This window comes from Ascidiella aspersa, chromosome 8 (assembly GCF_963924565.1).
Source record: "Ascidiella aspersa chromosome 8, kaAscAspe10.2, whole genome shotgun sequence".
Classification (NCBI taxonomy): Eukaryota; Metazoa; Chordata; class Ascidiacea; order Phlebobranchia; family Ascidiidae; genus Ascidiella; species Ascidiella aspersa.
The window spans coordinates 21,518,152-21,541,060 of record NC_139454.1 but is presented as its reverse complement, the minus strand read 5'-3'; the positions used below and the strand labels follow the sequence as shown (position 1 = coordinate 21,541,060).

Below are 22,909 nucleotides of genomic sequence, written 5' to 3'. Positions count from 1 at the left end.
AATATGGCGACCGAAATTGGCGTGAAGAATCGTTGTTGCCTTTGCAACTGTTTCGTTCGGTTTTGCACTGTACGATTTTTTCTCTCTCGCAAAGTCGAAGGCATAGTAGGGTAGTTTTATGGATTGATGGACCCAACTACAAAACAAAACGGAAACTTCATATTAGGTTTTCCATTGGTCATTTTACTGTTCATTTAAGATTTCCTCTGTTAACACACATATCTGACATAATAACATCACAGGTAATTTGCCCCAACGTAACTTTTAAATACTAAGCACCCCTTATATAGTCGACGCCGACAATATCCTCCAAGTTAACATTTATAAGTGCAGAACAATTTTTTTGTTTAAGTTGTTATGTTCCATGTAATATGTATTCAGTTAGTGAAAAATGTCACCCATTAGTATGACTTCGGTGATGTTAATAATATAGGTAACACATCGTACTAAGGCGACAACAACGAAAAATCGTACCGGGCTTAACTAAATAGTTTGATATTATTTATCAACTATTTTGATTTTCTATCAAAGCGATTTAAGACTAATCGCGCTGCACGTGGACAGACAAATCCGGCTAAACGCGCGGCGGCCTGGCTGGTTGCCACCAAAGTCGAGTTTTTTTCTCGCTCGTCTAGCTTCCACCTGTTTGACCGACACAGGCAGTCCGCTTAAATTAATCTTGATCGAACGTCATGCAAGTTCGTGTTGTTGGTCGCCGCTTTATTGGCACACGCCCAGTCGGCTTATAAGCTTTGTCGGTTAATTTGAAACACTTAAGTGCAACGTTAACAAAACGTCGCCTGACCTGCGCTTACTTTTTCAAAAAAGCGCCGTTGGCACACAAATGCGTTTCCCATTGTGAGATCAAAAGCCAGAAAAATAATCAGCTTTTGACTCTGGCCCCAAATTAGGTATATACACCTGCATATCCTGGTTTCTAAATGTAAGGCGTCGCTTTGGTTTATTGGCGAAGCTGAAAAACAATATTTTGGCATCACTACAAGATGTAGAGTTGCGAAATGCGTTGCTGGGAAATCGACAAGTGTTTTTCATTTTAAACCTAATCAGTTTTAAACGTTACGGAATAGCGTTTTTAACAATAAACAGAGTTAAAAACGTGCGTTCGAGGTTCTCAAATTTGTTTGGCTTTTCTCGCGACCCTCGTTGAAATAAAACGCGTCAGTTCCGTGAAATGACCAAGGTTATTTGCATTTCAGACGGTTCGTCATAAGAAGACGCGCAGAATGTCGTTTCTCGAAAGCTTCCAGCGCAAGCGCAAATCGCCAATTCGCCCAAAGTGGCGACCTCGTAAATAATCCTACACGGGCTTACACGACGACATTTGCTTAATAACGGGAGCGGCGAAACCTTAGTAATGGTTTTCACATGTTTACGTTAGTATTCGCACAAACATCTAAATACAACTTTTGAAATTCCACAAATGTGTTAGTTTCTTGCGTTTAATGGAGTAGGGTGCTCAACAGAATTGCCTATAAAGTTATCAGGTTAACACTATACACAGTACCCGAATGTGAACTTCAAACCTACCGATTCTATCATAAAGAGTGTTGAGCTAGGTTGGCCGCGACTTGGAGTAGCTTAATATACTACAAGGCATTTTATCGCAGGTGCTTGACTTCACAAACGCAAGATCTTTCTAAGGACGCCCTGTAATCGAATAAAATGAGCGGCAACGTGGATTCGCCGCGGCTTAGCCTCCGTCGAAATTTGATAAGCGCATACAGAAGGGCAAGGGGAATTTAAGCCGTCTCGCAAACCGTGCTTGGTAGAGTTTTGTTGACAATTTTTTTGCTGAAATTTTTTTCGTTGTTTGCCGTAGGTAGTTTTAGGATGTAATTCACTTCGGACGCTAATAGTTAACTATCGGCTTGGTTTTGCGGAATTTTGAGCAACCTCACAAGTAGAGGCAGGGCGGAAAGCACGCACATATTTCTCTAGTTAAAAATGTTATATGAATTGGAGAAACGTAACTTTGGCCAGCAGTAATCAATTTAAAATAGCCTGGTTGTCAACGTAGCGGACCCATGTAATTAAAAAATAGCGGTTCCAACATGGGCATGTTCTGTTTACGCCAGTGCGACAAACCCGAGGGGCACGCTTCTAACTGGGGGGGCGGGAACCTAACGTCAAGACTGACCTGACACGAACCGGTTTGGCGCCCGAGAAACAAACATCAACAAGGCGACGGTGACCGTTTCTCGGTAAACGTCTAACGGGAGACCGGATTAATTAAAAAAATCGCCCTGATAGACGCGCATCCGGGCCGGGAGAGAAAAACAAAAGAGAATAAAAAAAAGAAAAAAGAGAGGCCTGGCCGATGATTCGGTGGAGTAGGAGTGGAAACAAATGAGCAGGAGACGAAACAGGAAAAAAAGTGCCCGATCGGGTTTTGGGAGCTATTCGGTGCGCTGTGATTGGTCGACGGGCGACGGGCCCGGTGTATAAAAGGTGGACGCTCGGACACTGTGGACATCACTTCTGTCTAGTTGCAAGCAGAGGAGGAAGACACCAGCACAAAAAGATGAAATTTTTCTGCTTTGTGGCCGTCGTCGCTTCGCTCGCCCTCTCGGCGTCAGGTGAGTTTTGCGATTGAGTTACAACGGTTTTGAAAATTTTGTAATATTGATGTGTGCACGTTTAATTTTTTTTTTGTTTTCCACAACATAATTAAATATAACAAAATACGGGAAAACGTTTTTATTAAAAAAACATAATAAAATTGTTACGAAAGGTATTGTCACGTTGTCGTTTCAAATTTAAGAATAACGCGGTCGTATAATCACCCAGTTTTATAGAATTACACAATACGTACAAATTAAAAAAAAATGAGCGTCTTTCAACGAGATTTGATCGTTCCCATTTTTATCGCCAATAAATTCGCAAGAAAAAAACGACAACAAAGTTTTAAAAAATCTATTCAATTTTAAACCGGTTTCCGAGTATATGTTTTCGAATGTTACTTAGGATATCAAAAAACATTTTTTTTTCTAAATAACTTGAAAAATTTTAAAGCCAAACAACATGTCATGAAAAAATATTTCTAAAATGATTTCTAAAATAAAGTACTGTAGTACGTTTTTCTCACCTAAGCTAATAACTCCTAAACCTCGTGGATACAAAAATGCGATGTTAAGTAAAAAAATACCGACGCGTTGTTTCGTCGCGACCGAATAACAATTTTTATGTGAGGTAAAGCATGAATAACCGGTCAAATGACGTAAAATGACACTGTGTTATTACCTGACGAATAACTTTCCTGCCTCCTGTTACTATATGCGTAATAAATAAGCCGTCTTAAGCACTATTCCACATATTACTTACATTAAACTCGTTACGCCAATATTGAGCGATTCTCCTTTAAGTCTCGCCCGAAAATAAAAACTTCCGAGTTTATCAGGCGGCGACCTCCGTGCTATTGTCTGTACACAGCCCTGTAGCATAGCTTTAGGTCTATCGCTGTGTCATATCTCGCTTCTGACCTCAGAAAACTTACATGGAGGCCGCGGCCGACTCTCTTGCGTTAGTATGACGGTTTCTCGAAACCAGACTGCGCAACTATCCCGAGGCAAAAAAATCACGAAGTAAAACACGAACTCGCTTTGCGTTTGGCAAGGCATCGATCGAGCCCGAAACCCGAACGAAATCTAATCGAGACGGAAAATCTAAATTTGCACACCCTTGTACATTGGCATTTGAAAAATTCAACTAAATTGACAAACGTTCCAAATCGATTGGCTAATTTTAGAAAAGCATATCACGAAAAAAAAATTAAAAACCTGGGCTTAATCGTCGGAAAATTACTCGAATTCTAAAGCTAAATATTTTATACATCTTTACAGCACTGAATTGCTGGATCTGTGAAAATCAGAGAAGCAACCAAGAATGCATGGAAAACGGAAGTATGCAACAGTGCCAAAACAACCAGGTAAGCCGATAAAAATACAAGAAACGGGCTGGCAAAAGTGGTACGAGAAACTTTGCGCTTAGCCACGCAAAAATGTTTTACCGATGCCTGATTTACTGAAGTACGTTTTGTTTGTGAGTCGCGAAATTTATTTTATGAAATATTTTAAAGACGCGCTTACGCATAAAATTTGTTTAAAATAATACAAATGATTAAAAGCCAAAACGAGTTACGTCGCAGAACAACACAATTACTAAGTCACGTAATATTTGACATACGTACAAGCAATAAATTTGTAACTATATACAAAAATTATTATTTTGATGCTAAAGTATCATTTACAAACCTCCTATAGGTTGACTTCGTCTCCGGCCACTTATCTGAGTAAATATAAGATAAACCGCGGCTAATTCGAACATAGGCCAAAATGCCTGGAGTGGCTCAGGGATAACTCTTTTGACTGGGTAATAGGTGTTGAGGCAGCGTGTCTGTGGAATGTGAAATAATGGTTGCCGTAACGGCTCTTATCTATATTTGTTTAAAAAGCTCAAAATAAAGTTGCGAAATAATTGAAATATTGAAAGCGGCGGTTGGCGAACGACCAACTACGGCGGCCCGTCGTCTCAAACAACTTCAAGCGTTGGCGCTCGCGTATTTCGCCAAATCAGGTTAAGACAAGCGGCGCCGCGTCATCAGCAATGGACCGATGGCCGGTACAAGGCCTAAAAAAGGGCCACGTGGCCTCGCTTTCTCGTTCATGGAAATGGAGCCGGCGCCGGGTCGAGCTTACGCCATACTTCGTGCGCCTCCCTGCCAATAAACACCATCTCGATAAATTGATTTGTCATTTTGTGCTCTCCAAATGTCACGAGCGTTAAGCATGAGCCGCCGAACGAATATTTGAGCCAAATCATGCCGTTTTTATGGCACAATTTTCCTTTTTTTTCGAACACGCTTTTCATGCGCCTGTCGCTAACGCGTTTCTTGGGTGGTGCAAGTGCAGACCGCATTTTAAAGCGATTTTAACATAATAGACCTACGACTGTTTAAAATAAAAAAAAACAGCGGCTCTGCCCGAATATTAATTCTCCTGGCCGCTCTAAAATCGTGCGTTGGCCAACAGAACAAATAGCTTTAATTTACATTAAACTCACCGTTTTTGAATTTCATCCAACTCTAACGACGTAAATGCAAAACAAATTCGGAAAAGTAGTTCTTTAAAAAGCATTTTCCTGGTTTCATCGAATGCCGTGACGAAATCTCCAAAAAACAGCGAAATATGAATTTGTATAACGACAATTTTATTGGGATAATGGTTACCGTGAACAGATCAAGCCCACGGCAAAACATGTTTTTAGACAGGCCGCTTAAAATATTTGCATAATTTGCCGAAAATAGCTTTAAACTTGCATTTCAAATATCTCAAAATGGACATTCGTGAAAGTACAAGCAATAAAGCACTTTGGTGTGCATTATATACCTTGCTGATTTTGGCACTCTTTGATGTCGTGGAGAGCGAGAAAGCACGTTTCTTGAAATTATGATGAATTTAATATAGAACAGTTCTCCGTAATGTAATTTTCTGCTAAGATCAAAAAAAAAAAAATTAAATTTTTTAATTGAGCTTAAGCGAAAGCTGCCAACCTTACAACTTTCTTTATCCCAACAGCAAGCCTGCCAGAACGAAGTAAGAACCGACAACCAGGGATTGCGTATCACCAAGCGATGCAAGCAAGCGCACGCCTGCGACAACAATTTCATCCAGGTGAGTGTTCGGGCAAAGGACGATGTCCCCCATAACAGGCGCCAACGTTAAATATACGCAGAAAACCCAGTGTTTTAAACACACCACTTCATTAATTATAAAAAAGGCTGGGTGACGATCCTCAAAGCAGTGTTATAAATCAGGGTTGGCAACCTTGTTTGCTTTGCGGAACGGTTTAAACTGAAATTTTATCACGAACCAACTTCAACTACAACTTTTATTAGAACATTGATTCAATGAGAACGTTGAGCTGTTGTTTTGCTGCAGAATGTAATATGACAACAAAGTTACGTCATTTAAAATAACCTAATTTTGAAACATTTACTGAGAATTCCAAAGAATTTAAAAGTTAGTAGGACAAACCTAAAGAAATTTAAAGAATTTAATAAGACTAATTCTAAACAATCTATTAAGGCAACAAAGTTGCTTCACATCTAGTATATCGTATGAATCTTTCCAGCTAACTGTAACTTACATACACAACTGTCACCACGCGTATTCCGTGATCAAGCTCTTCTGGGGTCATACTGGCCAACGAATGGCACCCTTAGTACATAACATCCCTCCGGAGCGGCTAGCCGAAATCTTCAGTCAGCCTGATCTTACCAGCCAAGTGGTAACTTACAATTTTTTTTAATTTTTGCAGAACCCCCGACCCGCTTGGTTCCCCACCCAGTGTAACCTAGATATCCGACACACAGTTTGTAGATGTTGCTGTAACACGGACGGGTGCAACGCGCCTGCACTCGGATGTCTCGGAGCTAGTAAGTTTATTGTGGAATGACAGACACACACACACACACACACACATATGTGTTTTGATAGCAACCGTGATCTAGCTCCTCGGAAGCTGCTTTTTGACGAACGATTTGGATTTATTGTAGAATATTGACTTCAAAGTTACCCGCTGGTAAAACCAATACGTTACAAACGGAAAATAAAAAAAGTTTTCCCTGAACTTTAATTAAATCCCGCATACGCTTTCAAATAAGCGGTTTATCGCAACGAAAATTAAAAATTAAAATCAACCATTGCGTAAACGTGTAAAAATATTTTTGAACATTACACATTTTTGATCGTTTTGGTTCAAGCAGATTTAATATACTGCATAGGTTATTAGCACTCATTGTCCGACTTAACATGAACATAGTTCGGAATATAAAGAGAGGCGCAGGTGCCATGGCGTTTTTGACTTAAGTTAAAGCGAGTTAAATTAAACCACCCTTATATTAACACGAACGCATAGCAATCACAACTGCGTAAATTGAACCTTTAGGTTATATGCCATCCGCTATTAGCGGAATACTTCCTGACTCCTATAAAGCAGGCAGCTTTGCCGATATCTATTTAATTTCAAATCAGACATTAAAAAGAATCAAAGCGGCGCGCTAAATTTGCTTAGGCCAAAAATAACCAAAATACCATTAACTATTTTTTTTGTATTAGGACACACTTTTACGACACGAAAAACAAAACAATACGGTGCTTTGCAATTTATCAAGAGAAAAAAAAATTGCAAAAAATAGTTGGACCCAACTATTCCCAAATTAAACCCGTAACTATTAACAACTGATTGAAGCTTTGTACAACATCAGGCCAAAAAAATCTTCCATGCCAATTGAGATGCGCCGATAATAATAGGAGGTTTTCGAAAACCGGACTTTATCAGACAGATACTCGCCCGGCAAGTTTTCAACTTTCGAGTGGCGAGGACTAATTGGCGAGTGTCCTTCGCCAGTTCCAGACACGATCGTGTTTTTTAAGGATTAAAACCAAGGTGGCCATTAAACGGGCGTTGCGCGGACGTGACCGAATCAAAGTTCTAAAGCAAACCAACCAGTTGAACTTGGTGCAATTCCTACGGAAACGAATTGAGATTTTTGCCCATAATTTGAACTATAATTGCTGGTTAATGGCCATCCACATACAAAGATACCCCATGCGCCAACAACGCTCTGCACGGTTCACGCATAAGTACAGACTGCTAATTGTTCACGATATGTGTTTTAACCAATTTAAATTAATCCGCCCTACATATTCCTTCCTTTATGCAATAAAAGATATAAATACACATGTGTTAAAGAACTGTTATCTAGCACTTCTAAAGCTGCTTTTTAACCAACGATTACGGCAATGGCTTTCGGCAGTGGTTCACAACCGGGGTGCCATTTGTAATGCCCAAGAATGCCGAGAGATATTTGAGAATCTTTAGAAATCTGATTTTTACTTAACTCTTACAACTTTTTGTGTAAAATAAGACTGGAATAAATCCATTTAAAGCTTACGTTGTGCAAAGTTGATGTGTGTTGTCCCCAGTACCGTTTATTGTGACATTCTATTGATTTACCCACGAAAAAATCTTGTAGGGGTGCCTCAATCTATTTATTATTTTTGAGGGGTGCCGAAAGCCATAAAAGGTTGAGAACCACTGGTTTTCGGCATACTTCTGTTATGTAGCGCAAAAAAAAATATGTCGTAAAACACGCTACATTCATTCAAAAGTCTAACGCGGCAAACGATAGGCATAATCTGGCAAATAACGAACTGCACGCTTTAAGCTCGTTTTTGTATTCCGATAGCTTGCGACCCACCGCACAGAAACCCAGCCAATGGCCGCGTCGTGTGCACCGATTCGAACAATGACCTGAGCGAGTGTTCGTTCACTTGCAACCCTGGATACGAGCTTGTCGGAATTCCCGAGTCCACTTGTAACGTGGTTGACGAAATCGGAACCTGGACCTCGCCAGCGCCCACTTGCAGACGTAAGTTTTCTTTTGACTGCCGCAGGGTGTCCTACTAGTTCAATATAAACTAAGCGCTCGTCGTGCAAAAACAATGTAATGCGACCATGCCTAATTATCAACCACATATTGATCGCATAACATTTGTTAAGAATTGTAAAATAATTTTTTTTAAATAAAAATAAAAATTACTTTTTGGGGGATATTTATTTTTTGTTTTCTTAATTGAATATGACTAACAAGGCAAAGTAGGTCGAGCATATAGACATCTTTCTTAGGAAGGCGTTTCGATACGTACTTCCATCATTATTTGTTAGACCTGTGTAGCCTTGATGTACACATATAGGCTACATTAAAGACCCTTGGTTGATGTACCCATTTTTTTTTTAGTTTTAAACAGAAACAAACGTTTAAACTTTAAGGACATCAGACAGGTGTTCGAAACAAGCAAAGAAAAATCTGGTAGGCAAAATCAACTAATGTGTATTTTGTGTGCTTTGTGCAGCCACTGTTTGCATTCCCCCACAACAAGCACCCTTCAACGGACGTTATTCGTGTGACAACGGCAACACTTTGGGAAGCACTTGCAGCTTCGTTTGTGACGATGGGTACTATTTGCAAGGCTCATCTGCTACCGTCTGCGGTAAGTTGTAAATGCATTCAAGTTGTGCTAAAATCCCGACCTTTAATTTTGCCTAAAACAACAAAATTAAACAAAACTAAATTGACGTTCGTACCGTTCTAAACTTGTCTATAGCATCACGTATTGAAAACTGTATAGAAATTTAAAATGGCTTTACGTTGCTCAGTTTCGACACGAGATGTAGCCTTTAAAATAAAAGACTTGGCATTTGGCTAACTGTTGTGTCAACCTCATTATTGGCAAATCGGTCCAGAACTCGGAACACCTCATCGCCACTAAGAATAATAAAATTAGTAACCTTCTCTGCAAGTCGGACGGGGCTATTTTAAAGCTCAGTACAAGAAACCCCGAATCCCCAGCTGTATAAAAACACTATTGTGTCATAATTTTAAAACTTGAAATTAAAGTGCAAGTCACACCTCTGAAAAATCAATTTACCATTACGTAGTTGCCGGAGTAAATGGTAACGCTTGGAGCAACGTACGACCCCTCTGCATTCCAATCATCTGTGTCCCACCCCAAACTCCAATTCTTAACGGAGGAGTTTCCTGCACCAACACCAACCGTCTTGGAAGTGTATGCAGGTAAGCATATGTAGGCACCCTATATCAGGTTCAGTATTGAGACATATGTGTGTTAATAGCTTCTACTCTACCGCCGCCCGCAAAACAAATCCACATTAAGCAATATAGTGTTTTGAACATTTTCGCATTAAAGCTGATTAAACTTGGCGCAATTGTGACGTGTTTTAAGAAAATTGCCGTATAACTTTTGCTGTTGGCTTAATAACTAAATAACACTTTTTAATTCAAGTTTGAGTGTGTTTTGCAAAAATCAATACATGTTGTTTGGAAAGGAAGGTTATTTGATAAATGAAAATCATTCAGTTAAATGTTCTATTCCGTTTGATCGTCAACAGAAAATGATAACGCTTGAATATATTTGAAGTTCGTCGTGGCACACTGTCCAAATCAAACCAGAAAAATAGCTCGTCAAGAGTTAAACACAATTTGGTGCCACTTGTTTTCAAATTTTCAATGTGACAAATACGGCTATCATCTGGGATTAATAGCTGTTTTATGGCGAACGTTCAAGTCGCTTCATAACACAAACAAATATATATTTTCAGCTTCTCTTGCAACGCTGGCTTTAGCCTTGTCGGAACTCCGGACCGTGAATGCGTGGATGACTTGAACAACGACCCTCAAGGAGTGTGGACCAACCAAAGGCCCGTTTGCGAACGTAAGTTAAATCCACCGAACAAATATTACGCAAAGTTAGAAAAAGCGCTTTTGGTAAACCTACATATGGGACGCGCCCCTTCACTCAGGGGACGCGGTATTGAATTTAAAGAAACCAAACGTTTCCTTTAAAATATTTTCATAAGCTTTTCATGTGCATTTCTTTGAATGGTTATTGGCGTTTTTCTTTAGAAGTAAATGAAATATGAGATGTTTTAGAAAGAAACACACGGGTAGGCTAGGTTTAAAGTTAGGAAACCCTATGTACTCAATAAATCTAATAAAGACTTTGCCCCCTAAAAATACCATTTCGCTATGTCTTAACCAACGACTATAGTTGTTCAAGACTGGTAACGACGCACGAACAGCAGGAGTTTGACTCTCATAACGTTTTTTATTCTTCTTCTACAGCCAACGTGTGCGTTCCTCCTCACGTCGATCCACTTAACGGAGGCGTTTCGTGCTCGAACGGTAACCTGGAGGGCAGCGACTGCAGTTTCAGCTGCGATAGCGGTTACGCTCTCGTCGGAAGCGCTCTCTCTTCTTGCGTCACAATCGATGGCGTCACCGACTGGAATGCACCGGCTCCTGTCTGTCAACGTAAGACCAATATCCAGTCGGTTATAAGTTAGTTTGCTTTCAGGAGTACTTTTTCACCGAGACCGTCTCTCGGGCTTCAGTCAAAATAGAGCTATTCATGCAATGCAGGCGACTGTGGAGCATTTCAGATTTGGCAGTTTCACGAAAGATTCTGAGTAACTTTTCAAAGGTTATGTAAAGAGTATATACAGACAATTTATCGTAATATTACAGTTTATATCAACTCTAGGTGGGGTAAGTACAATTACAGCAGAACGTATACACGACGAGCAGGAAAAATTCAGGGTATAACGTTCACAGCGTTCCACAAATAATTCATTTTGTCTGTCTTTGGGATTTTTCTGTCTCGTAAATGAACAAAAGGCAGACCACAGTTAGTTTGTTACAGTTTTTCGAGTGGGTGCGAATTGCTTTCTATAGCCTAGGTTATACTTGTAATTGCAGCTGTCACCTGTCTCCCACCAATGGACAATCCCGCCAACGGCCAGGTCGTCTGCTCCAACTCCAACCTTGACGGCAGCGAGTGCACTTTCACTTGCGACGCCAACTACGCCCTTATTGGCGTCCCTGTCGTGACTTGCAACGACGACCTGAACGGCGATGTGTTCGGCTTCTGGTCCGACCCAGCGCCAATCTGCCAACGTTAGTTGCCGCTTGAGAAAAAGCTTCTTTATTTGGCTGCTTTGAGAAAAAGCTTTCTCTTTTTTTGTGCTGTGATAAAGGCTTCTTTTTTATCGTACAGGCGTGTCTCTCTTATAACTGAAACAATCAACAGAGCTGCATTTTGGCAACGTTCTGCTATATTACCTAAACAGTCTGCAAATATACACAGCACCTAAATCTAGCGCTTTACAGTTATATGCAGTAATCTATGTCTATCAATACCTATGTGTATACTCTGAAGGAATATACTATATGAATAACGTTAATGCTAAAAACAACGTTTCATCCCGTGTAGCCATCATTTGTGTTCCCGAGCAAATCAATCCAAGCAACGGCGGCGTATCGTGCAGCAATTCAAACTTCGCTGGCAGCGACTGCACTTTCACCTGTGGTGATGTTTTCGCTCTCCTCGGAGCGCCGGTCACCACTTGCGTTGACGACGGCAACGGTGACCCGCTGGGCGTCTGGACCAATCAGCCCCCAGTTTGTGAACGTAAGACCTCGTGACGCTGTTGCTTGTGACTTGCGTTGGCGTGCTCTTCAGCTGTGAATTCTTTTGAAATCCTGCAAATGCTTCTGTCCAACCTAACAAGCGTTGCTTGCACTTCTTGCCTCTTTTTGAAAACATCTCTAGTAACTACTTTGGAATTTAAACGGCTGTGACTTGATATAAAACAACTGCATTTTTTTAAATTATTTCATACAGTGTTATGGGAAGGCTAGTGATAATGCTGATAGTACCCTTTCTCTTATAAATTCTCTTTTTCTTCTTTAATGAAGTTGCTTTTACCTTAACACATGCTTTTTCTCGTTGTGTCATTTTGTGATGAAAATGCTTCTAGGGAATAACACACTTTTGTGGCAATTTTCTATAACCAAAAAACAATATAATTTTTGCAAAAAAATGCTTCATCTTAACCTTTGACAGAAGACGGGCTTTGTTTCTTCCGGCAGAAATTCTCCACCAACTTATCATTATTAACCTGTTGTACTTATACACATGATAAGCTGATCGTTTTCCTGACCTTTAGCGATCATTTGTGTCCCACCTCACGACGCCCCGACTGACGGACAAGTGTCTTGCACCAACTCCAACTTCGCGGATAGCGCGTGCACTTTCACTTGCGATGCTGGCTTCGCCCTGGTCGGTCATCCGGTGTCCACCTGCTTCGCTAACGTAGTCGGAGTGTTGGGTGAATGGTCGAGACTAGCACCAGTGTGTCAACGTGAGTAGCTGTAACCCGTGCGGTTGCATTATAGCTATTGATTGGCGGTGACAGGCGAAAGCGAACACAGAAGTGGAATGACAGACAAATCTGTTTATATACCTTTAGTACTATTATGGTAAGATGACAAGAAACGCACCGAATCTTGAAGGAAACAGAGTACGCTTTAGCAGCGCAAGCTTTAATCCAATAGATACACAGCTTATTTGTTACAGGTTTAAAACTTCCTATTTTACTAAAATGGCTACACAGCTTATTTTTACAGGTTCATTACTTTAGAGATATAAAATTAATGTTACTTTCTAGAATCTCAATCTTTATTAACTGACTGATGAATAACATAGTACCTAAAAAAGGGAAGAAAATGACAACCTTCGACTCGTAAACGTTTTTTTTTTCAAAATTATATATCGATTCTTTCACTAGAAGTGTTCATTGATTACCGAAACGACGAAACCTTGCCACTCAAAGATGTTTTTAACCGCACGACGCACTCCTTTATACAAAAGGCAAATTTATCTTTTAACCCAATCCAACCCTTAGGTATTATCTGCCTTCCTCAACAATCGGCTCCACTTAACGGCGGCGTGGTCTGCACTGATGAAAACCGGGAAGGAAGCGTTTGTACTTTCGGCTGCGATCGCGGATACGCCAGAGTTGGAAGCGAGACCACGCAATGCCTGGACGATGGAAACGGCGACACTTTGGGCGAATGGACCAACCCAGCCCCAACTTGCGAACGTGAGCGCACTACAGCGAAAAGACTGATATTTTTATACCGGTAGAGCGACGGTCCCGGTATAGCCGGAGGTCGTGAGTTCGAACCTCACCACAGGCTAGTTGTTTTTCTAGCGTGCCCTCCTTGTATCATTGATTGATGGGTTCGGTGAATCTGCGATGTCTTTCGGTTTACTATTGAAACGTAAAACGTAATCGATGGCCAAACAGCAACTTCAGAAGGGCTATAGTTAACAGTTGTCGAACACATGGGTGTCTGTATCTTTCATATATTTATACTCCTTATAGTAATGCTACCTTACGCTAAGCGGAAATCTTACGGGGTTGTGGAGTAGAGTTTGCGTTACATCACTTTCATTCAAACAGTGTATAGTAACTGAAATGAGAGGCTCTGTTTTTCTAAGTAAAACTCAGAGTGGGTATATTAGTAAGCTATCGCACTGGCCAACTAAAAACTCCTGTTTCAAACCTTGCGCATTCAAGTCGATGACGATAGGGACTCTCATAAGATCACCAGTTGAAATGCATAGCAAGAAAAGCTTAACATTTTGCAGCGATCATTTGTGAGCCACCGTACGATGTTCCTCCTGCCAACGGTGGTGTCTTCTGCACCAACGACAACTTCATGGACAGCGTGTGTGCGTTCTCTTGTGCGCCAGCTTTCGCCTTGGAAGGCAGTTCTTCTGCCACCTGTGAGGACGACAACGACGGCAATACACTTGGAGTCTGGTCGGCGCAACCTCCAGTTTGCAACCGTAGGTTCTTCGCTTGCCGACAACTTAATTGCTTAAAGGCGGTGTTACTTTTGTATGCTACTCGTAACTGCAATTTACATTGGCTCTAAAGCGATGATAGCTTCACAAGTGAAGGCTTTGTCTCTAAATAGTTTTCGATATTCGAATAACTTGCTGTTTAATTATGTTTCGAAGTTCCGTTTCTGTGTTTGTTCATCTAGCCTGTTATAAATCGTTTTCTTGGTCTGGTGCAATCTCCACCCCATAACGACTGGGCGTCGTCACTTTCAACTGTAAGCAAACGGTCGAAAGCTTGCTCCTTGCCTTACAGCGATCGTATGCCAGCCAATCCAGACGAGCCCCTCCAACGGTTTGGTCTCCTGCTCAAACGAGAACTTCCTCGCCAGTGAATGTGACTTCACTTGCGACCAAGGCTTCGCACTTATCGGGTTGTCGACTACAGTCTGCGTTGACGATGGAAACAGCGACGCCCTTGGCGAATGGTCCAGCCCCGCACCGACATGTCAACGTAGGTCTTTTATCGAAACCTGGCTCGCACTTACAATGGAATTCGACCAGTTTTTGACACAAATCAAAGCAAAACAGTTGGGGGTGGTGGTCTTTTTGATATGACTTTATAGTCCCAGTTAAGTTTTGCAATATAGTTAAAATCATTTACAAAGACTTTCAGTTCTAGTCAAGTATTTTTAAGTAAGTAACAAGTCAAGTCTCGGTCGAAGTCATCGGTTGCCCAAATGCCCAAACAGCGAAGTTCACTTTAAGTCATTACAACACTGACGGTTATCACGTTTATTGAAAACGCAAAAGGTGTTTAGTGTAAGTAACTTTCAGTATTTTCACTGATGGAAGTTACGAAACCACCATTGGATGCAGAGATCACCCTCATGATTGTAAATGCGACCTTTGTACATTAAATCGCAAAAAATGATCATCTGTTTAACCAGTTAGGTTGCTAAACAAAGTAATCTTTGTATATGGCCGTATTTGTCTAATACTAAATCAAGGAATAAGGTGGCACTGCATAAGGACAAATCGACAACAAAGTAATAAATTTAACCAGTTGAATGTCACGCCAGTGAGATGCAATGGATTTGCTATCGGGTATATTGGAAAAGTAAAGCACCTGAATATGACATGCGGGTAACACGCAATATAACAACGATAAAATTTCTAACTTTTTCGTTGCTGCCTTTCCAGCAATTGTTTGCGAACCGCCACGAGTCAACCCTGCGAATGGCGTTGTGGAATGCACCAACAGCAACCTCTTGGGCAGCGTTTGCACCACCATCTGCGACGAAGCGTACACTCCTGGAGGCAATACGGTCGCTACTTGTGTCGAGGACGGCGACGGAAATGCCCTGGGAGTTTGGAGCGAGCCTCCGGCAGTCTGTAACCGTACGTTTCACACCGTGTTGTACCAACGTTTACCCACTTGTCCTGCGTATGCCAAGCATTCTTAAAGTTACCGACTTCAATAATGAAGGACACCACTTCAATCCTAAGCTTAAATTATACGGCTTTAACCCATAGCGAAACATTATCAAATTCGAATCACGACAACCTTTTGCCTAAATAACCACACTTGGTTTTAATGCGGCAATGCCAGCTTCCCTATAACGAAATATCTTCAACTTTCTTCCTATTGACGATCTTTACGTTTATGTAACCCACAAAACGATAACTTTCCTAATCAGCAACGACAGCGTATCTTAACGACTGCTTTAACTGGCAGGAAACCTTTATGTCTTTCTTAGAAATATTTTTTATGCAGATGAGCACTTGTTTAATACAGAGAATTGTCGCCTATGAAACCGAATAGCCGTAAACCTATACAGTATAATGCAAAACAAAAACACAAAAGCATTGACAAATAACATACACCTGTGCAGCAAGAAAATAACGTAACCGCGGCATAATTCGCCCCAAGTCAAACCGCCTCACAAAACATTAACAACCCTATTTTCCTTCAGTCAAAACTTGCGACAACCCGCCAGGCCCTCCTGCCAACGGATTCCGCGTCTGCACCAACGGCAACTTCCGCGGCTCCCAATGCGAGTTCGGTTGTAACGATTATCACACCAGGGTGGGACCGCTCTACACCAACTGCATTGAAACCGCCGATGGCTCTATGATCTGGGACCAACCTTCACCCGTATGCAACCGTGAGTATTCTTTTTCAAGCAATGGTTTCAAATTCAATTATTTTGTCGGCATTCTTCAAAATCGATGCAGTTTCTTCTTCACGCTTCCTCGTGGCTTGTTTCCGCTACGATTCATGTTTTTTAAAATAATTTTGGGCCCTTTATCACGATTAACGCCACTTTATCATAATTGTACATAAGTCTGATCGCTATTGCGTTTTGCACATATTAAAGTCACACATTAAAGTTATTACAGCTCTACTTACCTTCGACGCTCTCACATATTTCTTGACAATGGCATGTTGTAACATACAGAACATGATGTTGTCAAAACGACTGCCGCAAATCGACTAATCATTGATGTGTTTTTTTTCTGTTTTTCAGCCAACACTTGTCCGGACCAGGGCGCCCTTCTTTACGGTAATTACAGCTGTACGGACGACCTTTTCGCCACCTCAACCTGTACGTTCGAGTGCTCCGGATTGGGATACAAGATCTACCCACCTGGTCGCGACCAGAACACTTGCCTGAACGATACTGCTTGGGATGTAGCGGCTCCGTGCTGTGCTCGTAAGTTGCTTGCAATCTCCCAACTTGTTGTAAATAAATTTCTCCCGTTTTTGCAAGGCTACATGTTTCTATGACATCGTGTCTGCTTTAAACGGGTCTTTTTTTTAACTTTAATTTTATTAAAGCGCTTTTAGTTTTTCGAAATACTTTAGCTTGACAAACGTCGACAAAAGCGCTGAATCCATAATCCATAGTCTTAAATATTTTGTCCAAGACACCTGCATAAATAAGGTACTTTTCATACTCAGGTGACTGTCCTCCTTTTGCTCTCATGGATGCCGTTTTCATTCTTGATTCTTCCTCGTCAATTGGAGCTTCGAACTGGCCCATCATGAAGAACTTCACCAAGGATATCCTAAAGTAAGTGATTAATCACCAAAAAAAAACTGAAAGCCAAAATAAAGATAAACTGATACATAAAAGGCAAAAATGAAAGTCCAGGCTGAAGGTTAAACAATCTGTAATGTTTCGATAAGTATCATAAACCGAAATATAGTTTGACCCTCAGTACTTCAAACGCCCATCCAATGTGTGATATAGTTTTCTAACAAACTCTTCTCTACAGGTCATTCGCCATGACTGAAGATTCCGCCAGACTTGCTGTATTCCGATACAATAGAGTAGTCGACCCTGATTCCCAGATTCTCCTGAACGAATTCACCGACATTAATGCCTTTTTGAACAAGTTCGATGCCATTCCATACGACGGTTCTGGTGAGTGCAACAACATATATTACATGTGACAAACCCACATTGGCGCGATTAAACTTGTATAACTTCAAAATAGCGCGCTTTTCACAACACTTTAATGTTGTAATAAAACTAGTGCTGCAGTTTCAAATATATAGCCTCTAGAAATAAACTTTGTTTGGAAAATAGATAAAGTCGGAAACCTTGAACTAACGAAAAATGCTCGTTCCAGGTACGAGGACCGGAAATGCCCTCAATTACACTCGCAATGTGATCTTTAAGCCAGAGAACGGAGACCGTCCCGGGGTCAAGAATGTGGCTGTGATTATCACTGACGGTCGCTCACAGGATCCCGTCTCGACAATTGCTAGTCAGTTGCGTTCGGAAGGAGTTTTGGTGAGTTTTGCGCTTGTTCGACACATTCAAAACGCCCTCACAAAGTAACACTTTATTGTCTCGCCTTTGTCTTATTGTCACGACTGAGTGAAGACTCTTTTTCGAGCGTGCCACTTTGCTGCTGGTTTTACTTATTGTTCGGGATTGTTTGGAAAATTTTTTTGTCGACATAAAGTGTCACAAAAATAACACATCATGGTATTTTTTAAAATAACACATCATGGTATTCATCATGGTACACATCATGGTATTACCAGGTTTATACAGCAGCGAATTCATTGATATCGCTGTTTTCATTTTATGCTTTAAATGTAGTACATAGATAAAACTTTCTAGCCGCGTAAATTTGTTTATCACATCTTTACCTGAATCGCTTTTTCAAGTACTCCTTATACTCTAAGATATCGGGATTTTTAAAAGAGTGCAACAATTAGGTAATGTGTACCATTTCAATGTTTGCATTTCATGGAATTTTGTCAATATTGTTCGTTAACTTTTTAAGCCTGGTCCTTAACCCTTCATAGATCGACTGTTTTTTTTTGTCGCATAGAGCCCCGGCTAAGTGAAACTATAGATTTAGTATTTTTAAACCAATCATGCATCAAAATAGGCTTACCTGTCGAACACATAAAGTTGCTTATCCTTAAACCAACGTGATGAAAATATGACGTAAAATTACACATTTCGGTAGTGGATGATTGTTTTGAAGCGTCAGCGATTTGCTAATAGCAATATTTTACTGTGACCTTCAGACGTACGCCCTTGGTATCCAACCACCACGAGGAGCTCTCGATGTCGGACAGTTGAACGACATCGCCGGATCTCCAGACAGGCTGCTTATCACCGAGGGCAGTTTCGATGACCTCGGTGAGGAACTTTCGGCCCAACTTGCCACACAGATTTGCGGTGACCCTTGCGCTGACAACCATGACCACAACGAGAACCTTCGTGCCTCGGCTGCCGCCGCCGCCTCTCGCACAGTCGCGCCCTAAACTTTTTTCTCCACGTGCAATTTATCTTGAGGTGTAACATACATTTAAATCCGGGACCGGTTTTCTCTTGTTTCGGTTGACAAATTCTCTATATTATAACTATCACGATAACGGTCATTTTTTGCCTGTGTTTTCTTTGCCTATGTCGCCGTCGCTATTGCCGTAATCTGTGCAATCCTGTACATACTTTTAAATCAGCAAACAAAGCTTTCTTGACAAATTTGAGAGGTATTCGTTTCACTATATTATGTTTGCCTGGGTTGGTGTTGTATCTTGCCTTTAAAAGCAAGGCAAATATACGGTTTCATTGAAATGTGAAAAACATGCCTGATTAGTTGCACTTTAGGGGAAGTTTCAGAACGAGGTCATACGAGAATTTTAAACAAAGTGAGAAACTGAATTTCGCAGCATAATGTTAAAATTGAGAAATAGAATAATCAATAAATCATCAAAACACGAAATATAAAGACTTTTTGAATGTCTTAAATTGTAATCTGTTATTGCTCGGGCTAAAACAAAACAAAAGTAAAAAAAGTGCCATTACTAAAAAAAACTGAATAAAACACAAACGACAGAACCTACTGTTTACTGTTTCCCCCCAAAATAGATGTGTCCTTCGACGATTGCTTAGCTATACATAAACATTTTAAAAAGTCCGGTCAAGTCATTTGTGAAATAATTTACACCAAACCAAGTTAATTACAATTCATAAAAAGTCAAATTTCAGTTCTAGTATTCAGATGCCCGAATCAAGTCACAGTCCACAAGTAAATATTGAAGAAAGTAAACTTAAAGTTAAGTCATTCTATAAAATCAAGTGTCAAGCTATTAAAAATGATATTTTTTACGATTATGAACAACAATTCAATTATAAAAATAAAAAAATCTATAACTGGTCAATTGTTTTCGGTAGAAAGTTTGAGATAAATAACCAAATTTCATAAAATATGTTTTGAAAACCCCAAATTTTATCTGACTCAAGTCCAAGTCTAGTCATTTGCCAGCAGACTTACGTCAAGTTAAGCCAATCTTCCAAAAGGACTAAAGTTAACTGAAGTCATTTATAAAAGTAACTTAATAACCTAAATCGTTTCAACACTTAATTTTAAACCAGGGCTAAGTAGTCGGTTAAACACAATAACCTGAGCCACATTTTGGAGTCCAACCATAGCCGAAAAAATAAACTCGAGCCCGAATTCTGGAGGCCCTAGTCTGACTTTGCAGCTTATTTTCCATCCATCAACATAACCAATAGGGTGAATATACAGCAATTAATCCTGAGATGTGGTCTTTATAACTCATCTACTCCTAAACCCAGAATACGTAGCTGCAAAATATTTAACTATTTGTTTCCGCTTTTACAATTTACAGTTTGCGGTCTTATCGGTTTAGTATTTGCTACTGTTTTTGTGCACGTCGGACTTGGGCTCAGGTGGTCATACGTAGTCATACGTATTAGAGTCCGACATCATGCAAAATGAACCGGATCCGTCCCCAGCCCGAGTCTGAATCCAATCCCGTCTTCCTGTTTTAAATACCTCGTCACTTGTGTAATGTTTTTGTTAATGTTATCAACAAGATTGGCATACAGTACGTGATGTTCCGATTGAATGTTACACCATACACTCACACAGCACTAACATTTGTCAAATGCAAAGAAAAATCTACGTATCCTGTATATAACAACATAGTGCGCAAAGATCAAGAACTTTATCGCGTGTCCTTTTCCAGTTTTCCAATGTCCTTTTGGACTTGTACGTCACTCGACGGAAGATTAAGAACGGTGCACCTGCCAAAAGCCATGTGATATGACAGTAACAGTAACAGTAATGTGATACAGTAACAGTAACAGTAACAGTAATGTGATATGACAGTAACAACATTAAAGCAAGAAGAAAAAAAATCGTCGACTTGGGAAATTCAAGTAAGTTTCAAGTTTTTCAAGTTTTTATTATTCTCCCCATCCACGCTTAATACATACACACTCAAAATAGAAAAGTAAATAACGTTACTGTATCTGGGGAAGGATCAGCCTTGAACCACAAGTGGTTATACAAGGAGACCGACCCTTTCTATTTTAGCAATATATTAGTTTGAATAGGCGAAGAAAAAAAAGTTGAGAGAAAATGATCGTACAACACAATTGCGACTTTTGCTAGAATCTAATTAAATAAAACTCGATTCCGCACATAGAAATAAATAATACATACATGTCATAATATGATAATATATTAAATATTATTTAACAATACATCAGTAGAAACGAGGCGTTGTGAAATTAACGAAAAAAACACGCGTTGAATATTGCCCGACGGCGACCACTCGACAGTAATTGAACAATTAATCGAATGGAACGCGGCAGCAATCAAACGGAGATTTGAGATAAAACAAAGGCAAAACACCCTGCGGAGCAAAAACAACAAGTAAAATGTTAACTTAAAAATAGGCAATAAAATAGACCATAAAAACATTCATTGCCAAATACACCGCACCTGGACCGATGCTTTATGCCGAGCGGTATACTGCGCGGCCAGGTTTTGCAAGCTTAGCACAAGCTGTTATGATTTTGTTTATTGGCAAATAATTTGGCAAATAAACAGCTTGGGTTGTATAACTGATTGGGTTGTGTACTTCATAAAACGTGGCACGATAAGAAGGCCAAAGTTTAAAATTAGCTTAACAATGTTAAAACGTTTTAAGGTTGATCGGTATAATTTTTTCATAAGCTGTAGATTAGTTCATTTTGGCTTTTTACAATTTTAACTATTTTAATCTTAGTATTAGAAGCTAAGATCCAAGCAAAACCACAAAGGTTGTAAAAAAGATCCAAAACAACTTTAGTCAAAAAAAGCAGAATACTATAGTTACGCAAAACGCATGGTCAGTTCTGCTAATATTTCTTAATTCGAATGATTCATTCGAATTTTTATGGAGAAGAGATCAACAACTAGTAATGTTGGAGCAGGCTTAGAACCCAAAATTAACAAAAATAATAATAATATTATTATTATTTCATCAATTATTAGAAGCTAATTGCGTCATTTAAAAGCGAATTATCGCGCTTATTTTGCGTCTATTTTGTTAACACGGTTTTTTCTACATACTTAAATAGAAATATTTTCTCTTTTTTTGGAATAAAACATAAATATATACGGATCTGTTCATAAGTTTAATCATGAAAATAACGGCCCAAATAGACGTAAAAAACAATAAAGCTTGTCGCTTTTTATGTCTATTTGGCCGCTCTTTTCACCATTAAAACATAACTATTTTCGCAAATAACTATACTGTCGACTTAAGGCGCCTATTATAATATTTTGCTCGTTTAATTTTAGTGAGATTAAAGTGCAACATGTTAGTAAGTGTTTAGTTTTTAGGGCTGCCCATGCAAAGCACTATACTTGTTTAGGATTATTACCATGGTTCCCAAACATTTTTTTGTTGGTTCTCGAAATCGCAAACATTTCCTTGTTTAATTTTACCTGGGCTTTGAAGGAGGTTTGATAATTTTCTGTCTTTATTTTAGCAAACGTGTCAAATTTAAAAAAATGAACATCACTTCCAAATTTGAAACTAAGAGGATTGCTTGGACTCTAGAGTGTTCGACGTTGTTTTTAAGCGGTTTAATTTCCAAAAATAATACTTCATCGAAATAAGTCGAAAGTAATAAGATATTTAGCATGAAATCAAAGGTGATGTGAGATTGTTTGTGGCTTCTCTGTGAAAAGATCTGGTCAGCTTCAGAGAAAAGGCAAAGCTGCAAACCAGAAAAGCAAGTTTAGAAAACCGCATTGTTAATTAAGAGTTGTTCGACGAACGGTTA

General features: G+C 39.8%; 1 protein-coding gene across 1 annotated transcript; it reads left to right on the top strand.

The window, feature by feature from the left end:
• Positions 1-2,512: 2,512 nt before the first annotated feature.
• LOC146136844 (sushi, von Willebrand factor type A, EGF and pentraxin domain-containing protein 1-like) lies at positions 2,513-19,357 on the top strand. Its single transcript, XM_083395285.1, has 22 exons — positions 2,513-2,597; positions 3,861-3,946; positions 5,595-5,690; positions 6,337-6,454; positions 8,270-8,452; positions 8,937-9,074; positions 9,523-9,658; positions 10,204-10,316; positions 10,727-10,915; positions 11,360-11,557; positions 11,874-12,071; positions 12,610-12,804; positions 13,348-13,545; positions 14,097-14,297; positions 14,608-14,805; positions 15,495-15,692; positions 16,268-16,459; positions 16,823-17,008; positions 17,257-17,368; positions 17,574-17,722; positions 17,931-18,094; positions 18,847-19,357. Exons 1-22 carry the CDS (start codon positions 2,543-2,545, stop codon positions 19,084-19,086), a joined length of 3,543 nt encoding a protein of 1,180 aa, XP_083251411.1. The 5' UTR covers positions 2,513-2,542; the 3' UTR covers positions 19,087-19,357.
• Positions 19,358-22,909: the final 3,552 nt, after the last annotated feature.